Below are 9,082 nucleotides of genomic sequence, written 5' to 3' on the forward strand. Positions count from 1 at the left end.
AATAGGCGAGAAGGGTCAAAATACACAATCGTTCGACTAATTGTTTAATATTATGGCGAAATAAGGAAATTTTGTGAACTTCTAATGACAAAATTATTCTACGAATCAAATAAGTAGTTTAAACTCGAAAGTTTCTAATAAAAAAAATGTTAGACGGGAAGGAGTGGGAGAGAAGCTCCTTTCACTTTTGGTGAGCCATACCCCTCTTTACCCTACTCTCCTTTCCTCACCTAAAAGCCAAGGAATGGGTAGGAAGTCTTTCCCTCATTCTTTTTATTAAATAAAATTAATTTTTTTGTTATGAGTTATAATTTTTAAATTAATACTAAACATAAAACTTAATTAAAAATAATAAGTATTTCATTAATTAAAATAAAACTTACATTAAACCTAAAATATAAAAAAAAATAGAAAATTAAAAAAAAAAAACACACACACACAAACTAAAAATCAAACAAACTAACAACGACCTACGGAAAATATTTTTTTCAGAATTTTTTCCCTCTTCTTCATTACGAGCTAGAGAGCCGGTCCCGAAAGATGATCGATGTTTTCCATAAAAAAACTTTGTCTTTCATTTCTTGTCTCTCCGCCCGCTTATTTTTCATTCTTTTTTTTTTTTTTGTCGAAAGTCAAACGTTCGGAGTAAATTTAGATTATATTGATCAAACGACACACTACAACATTTCTAACCTATGGAGACGACAAAAATCATCTCTACAGACCGGAAAGTCGTCGCTATAGACCTCAGCGACGACTTGTCGTCGCCATAGAGTTTGTTGTTGTAGGTTCGTCGCTTTAGGTTGTTATGTCGTTGCCATAGTGTTTGTCGATGTAGCCCCCCTTATAGTGACGACAGATCGTTCCTATATAGCAACCAATAGACATGATAAATAGTTGCTATAGTGACTCATATTGCCACGAGATATTGTTGCCATATCCCCATCTATAGCGACGACATCTTGTTGTTGTAAGTACACCTATAGCGATGATAAATCACCTCTATAACTGTTCCACAGGTTTTACAATTTTTTTACCTCCTTGTTTATATTTCCAAATTTCTATACAATAAAATATTCATATAAAATAAAACCAAAAACAGTTAATTTAAATCTAAATCTTTCCAAAATATGATACCATCCAAACTTTTAAAATATCTTACATGCTTGGTTTACCAAAAATGAAGAGCTAAATATGATTTTTTTTAAATGTTTCATACAAACCAACCTAAAACAAACAACCTAATTATCAGGTCCACTAGAACTATTTTCCCATTCTTCATTTTGATCACCTTCTTCCATTTCATCATCTTCATTTTCATATCCTTGACTTTCTTCATCTTCTTCATTGACATCATGACCATTTGGAACTTGTAGGCGAGAAGGATCAAAAGTAAATTGAAATTGTGGTGGTTGGGCGTTTGGATTTTGAGACAAGAACATTTGATGCATTTGTTCAGTAAATTGTTGACTCATTTGTTGAGTCAACTCTTAAGCAAATGCATTGAAGTTTTGGGTATTGGTTGATGTACTTGGCCCATAATATGGTGCTACATTATTCACTTTTCTTCCAACACCTCTTGTATGACTGCTTCTTTCTCCAAGTGCACGCTTGAGGCATTCTGTCTGATCAACCAATGAATCATCACCATCAACCTCTTCCAACATTTTCCTATACTCTTGCATAATTTTACCCTACAATAAACATTTATTAGTTTTTTTTTCTAAAATTTGGCAGCATAACAATTAGAAAAAGAAAAAAACCCGACATGTTCAAAGTATATAAATAATAAGAATAACAATTCCAAAATTTGAATAAATCCACTTGTAATATACGCAATCCATTTTAAATAACAATATAAACAATTTACTCTAAATTCCATATGAATAATTTACACAAAATAACATCGTAATAAAAATATGTAAATACCACTTTTACTTACCCAATCGTGTTGCGCCTGTGGGTGACACCATCCATTTCCTTCCTTAAAGTAACTTTTTTTCCATCCATCAATGTGGTTTTGCATTACAGTTTCTTTTTTCTACAAAAAACCACAAAAACTATTACTAATATTTCATATAAAATGTTGACAAAACCCTTAAATAACACTAAAAAAAATCTTACTTCCTTATGTCGCTTTTGGGCATAGGGTTCAGCACCATGAGAACTTCCATACACCTATTTTCCCTTGTTATCTTTATTTTTTACAGAACGGTTTTGATACTTCTCACTCATGAATAACTTTTTAATAACTTTGCTCCCTGCTTTTTTATTCATTCTAGGTGGGTGGGTGTTTCATTGCCGTTTCCACATCATTGTAGCCTCCGACGCTCAGAAAATGCTTTTTCACCTTCGACTTGCGGCGCCTGTAACTTGCTTTGAAATCCGCATCAATTCCTTGCACAATGCCATTCCAATGAGGTGTGTCACGAAAAGACTCTATATCAAAATAATTCTACAAAAGAAAATGAAAGGGTTATAAACATCTCAAAAATATAAAATTATAATACTAATAAAACCATTAAATTTTATAATTACATGCAAGGTGAGATAGACTTTTCTTTTATAATCTTCAAGGACATCATCCCAACTCGGATAGTGAAAGGGGACATTCTTTTGAACCTCATTCGAAACCAAGCGTATATAAACTTGATGGTTATCTCCAACGACCTTATATAGTCTCGTCGTGATGTCAAACTCCAAGGGAAGTGGCTTCTTCTTGTTAAGTCTAGACTGTTCATACAAATTCAAATTTCTTCCAAAACCTCTCTTTGGTTTTGCTACATTTATATACGTAATTAAATAGTTAGTAAGTTAAAAAGTTATTGAATATAAAGACATAAGATATATTTACTTAGAACAAGTTACTTACATGAGTCACAAGCTTTAGGGATCGTATGCGGCTGTCTTGGAGGTTCACCCCCACCGTCTCCACGGTGTCCTCTAGCAACATGTACTGACATTCTGTTGAAATAAATAATAAACATAATTTAAACAAAACATTTACATAAGAATTTTAATATGTAACAACAATCTATTAAAGATACAAAAACATTATAATACATTTAATCATAATCATCACTGGAATAATATGCATCTATAGACTCATCATCATTATCATTATTGTCATCAACAATTTCATCTTCTGAAGGGTAGCAATCAATGTGTTCTTCATCATCATCAATGAAATTCTCATCCTCCATGATAGGAGCATCACTTGATTCACCAACTTCACCTAAAGTTGTTTGCATAGGCAAATAGCCTAAATCGGAAACCAAGTTACAATGAAAGGTTTGATGGTCCACAATAAGGGCATCACATCTCTCAAGAACCACACTTGAGTCACCAAAATCACATATGTCAACATCCAAGTTATAATCAGATGATTGATTGTCATGCAAGACATCTACATCCATACTTGGATGATCCCACAATTTTCTATGGTGAACGTCTTCTACAACCCTCCAACTATTGGCGTTTCGTGAAGGATCTTTAAGATAAAACACTTGTTTTGCTTGTTTGGCTAAAATGTATTGTTGGCCATCATAGCATGAATTACCAACATACCATTCACGACTGATGTCGATAGAGATGATACCATTTTCATTAACTAATCGTCCCCTCCCCATTGTGTTGAACCATTTACCACGAAACAGAACAACAGAATAATCACTTAAATAGTTTAATTGTATGATATTCTCCAGTTGACCATAAAATGGTGTACTATCTTCTCCAAATTAAACACTACCACTATTCTGAGTAGTATGTCGGAGATCACGACTATGTACCACATATCTAACACCATTGACTATGCAACCGGTGTAAGAATATGCATTCAACAGACCATGTGCCAAAGCTTATAATTTGTTGGTACAGTCTAGGGACAATTTTTTTTGTAGACGATAAACTTGGAGAAAAATATAATAATGACACTTTAAATTATAATATATTTTAGATTTATATGTAATATATGTATATAATGTTTTTACCTTATGACTGAACCATGAGGGAAATTTCGTTTTTACATCTTTTTCGGGATATTTAGATTCAAATTCGCTGTAGGTGGGAGAAATGGTTCATATTAGTTTCTCACAATACCTAAGTAGAAAGTATAAATAAATAATTACTTACAATATGTAACCTTTAAGTTCATCATAGTTGTTGAGTACAAACCATTGTAATGATTTGCTGGCCTCTTCAGAAAGAGTAATGATTTTCATCTTGGAAATTGGTCGACATTGTGATGAAAACACAGAAAATTGCATCTTTGGAAGGCCGTCATCTGTATTTCTATCGGGACGATTGAACTTCGTTTGTATACCATCAAGATACATGGAACAAAATGTCAATGCTTCATCTGCAATATAACCTTCCGCTATTGAACCTTCGGGTTTGGCTTTGTTTCTGACATAAGATTTCAGCTTTTTCATGTATCTTTCAAAAGGATACATCCATCTCATAGATACAGGCCCTCCAAGAATAGCTTCTTCTGGTAAATGTAGAACTAGATGAACCATTATGTCGAAAAATTCTGGTGGATATATCAACTCCAGATTGCATAATATCTTTATCACTTCACTATGTGCTTTATACATGTCTTTCACATCTAACGATCGTGCACAATTTTTTTTTTAAAGAATGTGCAAAGGTCAATGATTGTTTTTGACATGTTAGCAGGAAGACAACCTCGGAGCCCTATGGGTAGCAATCGTTGCATGAGGATGTGATAATCATGAGACTTTAACCCAGTTATATTTCAATCATTAGAATGTACCTTATTCTTGAAGTTTGATCCAAAACCGTCGGGTAGTCTTACACCTTTAATGAACTGACAAAAACGTTCTCGATTGACTGGTTTGAAAGAGTAATCTGGATGTGGTGGATAATTCTTGTTGTTTCTCTTCTGCAGCCATAGATTCTCTCGAATGCCCCATTTTTCCAAATCTTCTCTTGCTTTGTGCGTATCTTTTGACTTTTCATTCTTTAATGAAGTACCTAACAAGCTCTCAGTAACATTTTTCACCATGTGCATAACATCTATATTGTGTTTTAGATCGAGTGAACACCAATAATCAAGCTCGAAGAAGATACTCCTTTTGGTCCAATTTAACTCTGACTCAGTTCGCCTTCTTTTCACACCACCACCATAGCTTGGGTGTTTTCCTGGAATACAAGCGGGGAGACGGTCTAGTTGCTTTATTATTAAAGCATTACTTAATCGTCTAGGAGGCTTTCTTGACTCTTTCTTGCCATTAAACAACAAACTATCCCTCCATTTATGCTTGCTATGGAAGAATCGTCTATGACCAACATAAGCTATCTTGCTGGTTATAGAACATGAGGGTGTGTCTTTGTTACAAGTAGCACAAGCTTTATAACCTTGACCACTCCATCCAGACAAACTGCTACGGGCAGGGTAATCATTGATAGTCCACAATAGTGTTGCATGCATTGTGAACACAATATTGGTTGATGCATCTCTCATTTGGACTCCATCCCTCCATATCATTTTCAACTCGTCCACCAAAGGCCTCATGAAAATATCAATGTCCTTCGCAGGTGCTTTAGGGCCAGGAATTAGCAAAGTCAACATGAAATAAGATTCTTTCATACACAACCATGGTGGTGTATTGTAAGTTGTCAATACTACCGGCCACATACTATAAGGCTGATTCATGTTGCTGAATGGATTAAACGCATCGGCAGCCAAACCCAGGCGAACGTTCCTAGGTTCTTTGGCAAACTCGGAATATCGCTTATCAAATTCCTGCCATGCTTTCCCATCAACCGGATGATACATCTTACCATCATTTGAAGGACCAGTGTTATGCCAAATCATATCTTTTGCTGTGAATCTTGAACTATACCTTCAACGAAGCCTGGCAGTCAAAGGAAAAAACGTAACACTTTTTGTGGCACTTTCTTCCCCTTTGTGTTTTTGTCAACCCACCTACTCTCCTTACAAATAGGACAATTTTGCATTAACTCGTTCTCTTTCCAAAACAGAGCACAATCATTAACGCAAGCATGGATAGATTGATATCCCAACCCAATCTTTCTCAACTTCTTTTTAGCTTCATAGTGTGAAGTTGGAGTCTTGTTTTCTTTCGGGAATGCAACTCTTAAAAACTCTAAAAGTTGGTCAAATGAACTATCTGTCGACCTGTTGATGACTTTAATGTGCATCAGTTTTGCTAGGAAGTTTAAGGAAGACATCCAACTGCAACCAGGGTATAACTCGGTATTAGCTTCCTCAAACAATGCATCAAACCCTGGGTCTAAAGCAGTTTCTTCTTGGCTTATATTTTCTATATGTGGATCTTCCTTTGCCATAACGTCATCTATTACATTGAACATCTCTTCATGTGGATTTTCCTTTGCCACAACTCTAGTACTACGATATTTTGAAGCCCAAAGGTTGTCTAAATCTGAAGGAGGATATTCCTCACCATGATGAATCCATATAAGATATGATTCTTCAAACCCACGGTCATGTATGTGGGCATAAACCGTAGTCACAATATGCCGAAACATGTTCACACAATCTATACACAGGCAACATGTTTTGCCTTCATCATCGACATGGTTCTTGGCGATCTCTATGAAGTTGTTTGGGCACCTTCGATTTTGCAACGTAATCCAACTATTATCAATAGTCATAACTGTTTCATTATTAGAAATTAGAATGTATGCATATTATAGCATTTATCTATTATAGCATTCTACTTCTTCATATATATATATATATATATATATATATATATATATATATATATATATATATATATATATCCGCAAATAAATAAAGAACTTTTTGCCACTTGTCAAATTCTTATGCAATTGGACATATGGCATTTTCTTGATTTTTTATTTATCTAATATTCCACTTGTCAATTTATTGTAATGCCACCTAAGCAATAGATAACGCAGATGCATATTCTTGAATGAAAACACACGTATATATAATGCTATTATTATTTCCAAAATTTTAGTCCATATATAAAGCAAATATACGTTTGAGTTATTTGAAAATTTTGGTCAATATTCTATTTTATTTTGTTAAAATGGCACATGTATCAATTTTGTGAATTTTGTTTTTTTGGATTTCAACCCTATTTTTCTCCATTAAGTGATTTAATGTGAAATACTTTTTTTTAGTTTCTTTATTAAGTCATTGTTTTTTTGCGTTACATCAAAAAGAAATACTTTCTTTATTACTATGTTGCTGACTGATATGTTTGAATTGTCCTCCATGTTATAAAACATACATTCGTGTCATACAAAGCATAATTAACTAAAGTAAAACTGTAATTTTGAACAGGGGAAATTTGGGAAAGCATAATTAACTAAAGTAAAACTGTAATTTTGAACAGGGGAAATTTGGGAAGGGACATTTTTGTCCTTTTATTATCAAACAAAGTTATTTGTTTAAATGTGTGTCTTAGTGAATAACTGAACTCAAATGTAGTATGAAATGTTAAAGATCTTTGTGTTAATTGTTGGAAGTAAATCAAACAAGGAATCTCATGCAGTTGTTACTCTTAGCATACTCCTGATAGGATTACTTTTTTTTACAAGTCTTTAAAAAAGAAAAAATCTTTATATGTCTGTTTTGCCCCTGGTAAGGGATATACTAAAATGTTTGGGCCTTAAAGTAATATTTGAATTGGTTGCTAAGCAAAAATAAATCAAACTAAAAGAAACAAAGAAACTAATTTTTTTCCCCTGTAGGGGTATACCGAAATGTTTTTTTTTTTCTTTCAATTAACCACAAAAACTTTGTTTTATTTTTGGTTTAACAATTAAAATTTTCTTTTTCTATAATAGCCATTGTATTTTTTTTATAAAACATATATTTGTATCATACAAAGCATAATTAGTTAAAATAAAACTTTAATTTTGAACAGGGGAAATTTGGGAAGGGGCATTTTTGTCCTTTTATTATCAAACAAAGTTATTTGTTTAAAGGTGTGTCTTAGTGAATAACTGAACTCAAATGTGGTATGAAATGTTGAAGATCTTTGTGTTAATTTTTGGTCATCCAACACACATTATCTTTTACTTGTATGTGATTGTTGTTTATAGCCACCAAATGTGAAATATTCATATTAATAAAGATGGATAATGTTCCTGATGGATGTGTTTTTTTGAGGTTGAATTTGTTAATACAACTTAATTTCAATATAATATTGACATAAAAACAACCATTAGGTTGACCAGACTTAGATTGGTAAGCAATATATAAAAGTTGAGTATCAAGACTATCAAGTCAGAAACATGTGGCCATTAACAAAGCTTCCTTCTCATGATATGTGCTAATCTGTGAAGTATATTAAAAGGGAAACTTATTGTTACTATCTCTTTTCATTATTTCAACAAAACAGATAAATAGGTGGGCTGCTATCATGATCCAAACAAACTAAATTAAACAATATAATACTAGCATTATACAAAAGATTTGGGAACAAACAAAGGGGTAGGGTACTAGGGCTGCTACGTCCTTGCCAACAGACTTAGAAGTTAGAATAATAGAAATAATATTACTAGCAATTTACATACCTATTGGGAGGAAGTAGAAAACCGATTTCAGAAAGAAGGGAGACCGTCAGAATGAGAGGGAGACCGCCGGAATGAGACCACCTGCAATTCAGAAGAAAACAGAATGAATCGGGAAAACATCATAGTGAAAGGCTAAAGGAGTTAACGAGGGAAACGGTGGCCAATTGACGATCGAATCTTCCCTATCGGCTTACAGGAAACGGCGATTTCGCCTCAGCTCACAAACTTGTGTTGTGGGTGCTAGACTGCTGGTGACTGATTGGGAAAAGGGATTTCAATCCAGCGAAACCCTATAGGGACGATAAGTCCTTCCTATACTTGCCAATTAAAACGGGGTAGTTCCAGTTTTCCTTATATATACGCATTATATATATATATATATATATATATATATATATATATATATATATATATATATATATATATATTTAAATTAATTTAAGTTTGGGACGATACGTCGTCCCTACATCTTTTTCGGATACCCGCCATTCATTTTTCTTCCCGCTTAGTTTTTCAGAAACGA

General features: G+C 33.5%; 1 protein-coding gene across 10 annotated transcripts; it reads right to left on the reverse strand.

Annotated features, from left to right (window-relative positions):
* Positions 1-2,124: 2,124 nt before the first annotated feature.
* On the reverse strand, positions 2,125-8,872 carry LOC144998150 (uncharacterized). Of its 10 annotated transcripts, none has more exons than XM_078957973.1 (7): positions 8,754-8,871; positions 8,560-8,640; positions 4,132-6,662; positions 3,990-4,056; positions 2,873-2,964; positions 2,539-2,780; positions 2,125-2,455 (listed from the first exon to the last, which is right to left on the reverse strand). In XM_078957973.1, exons 5-7 carry the CDS (start codon positions 2,961-2,963, stop codon positions 2,279-2,281), a joined length of 510 nt encoding a protein of 169 aa, XP_078814099.1. In that variant the 5' UTR covers position 2,964; positions 3,990-4,056; positions 4,132-6,662; positions 8,560-8,640; positions 8,754-8,871; the 3' UTR covers positions 2,125-2,278. The 10 variants fall into 9 exon arrangements, with proteins under 10 accessions (XP_078814099.1, XP_078814101.1, XP_078814100.1 ...); XM_078957969.1 differs by lacking the exon at positions 2,125-2,455 and having other exon boundaries at positions 2,763-2,780; positions 4,132-4,695; positions 4,775-6,643; XM_078957966.1 differs by lacking the exon at positions 2,125-2,455 and having other exon boundaries at positions 2,763-2,780; positions 4,132-4,695; positions 4,775-6,662.
* Between the last annotated feature and the right edge of the window lie 210 nt (positions 8,873-9,082).

The sequence above is a fragment of the Lactuca saligna genome, chromosome 5 (genome assembly GCF_052625555.1).
Source record: "Lactuca saligna cultivar CGN05327 chromosome 5, ASM5262555v1, whole genome shotgun sequence".
Taxonomy (NCBI): domain Eukaryota; kingdom Viridiplantae; phylum Streptophyta; class Magnoliopsida; order Asterales; family Asteraceae; genus Lactuca; species Lactuca saligna.

Bases quoted from the DNA above. Each gene is read 5' to 3' on its own strand.
- LOC144998150 (XM_078957967.1), bottom strand. From the start codon at position 5,839: ATGATTTGGCATAACACTGGTCCTTCAAATGATGGTAAGATGTATCAT. The intron at 4,696-4,774 runs GTACATTCTAAT...TGCTACCCATAG, and splicing joins GATCAAACTTCAAGAATAAG to GGCTCCGAGGTTGTCTTCCT.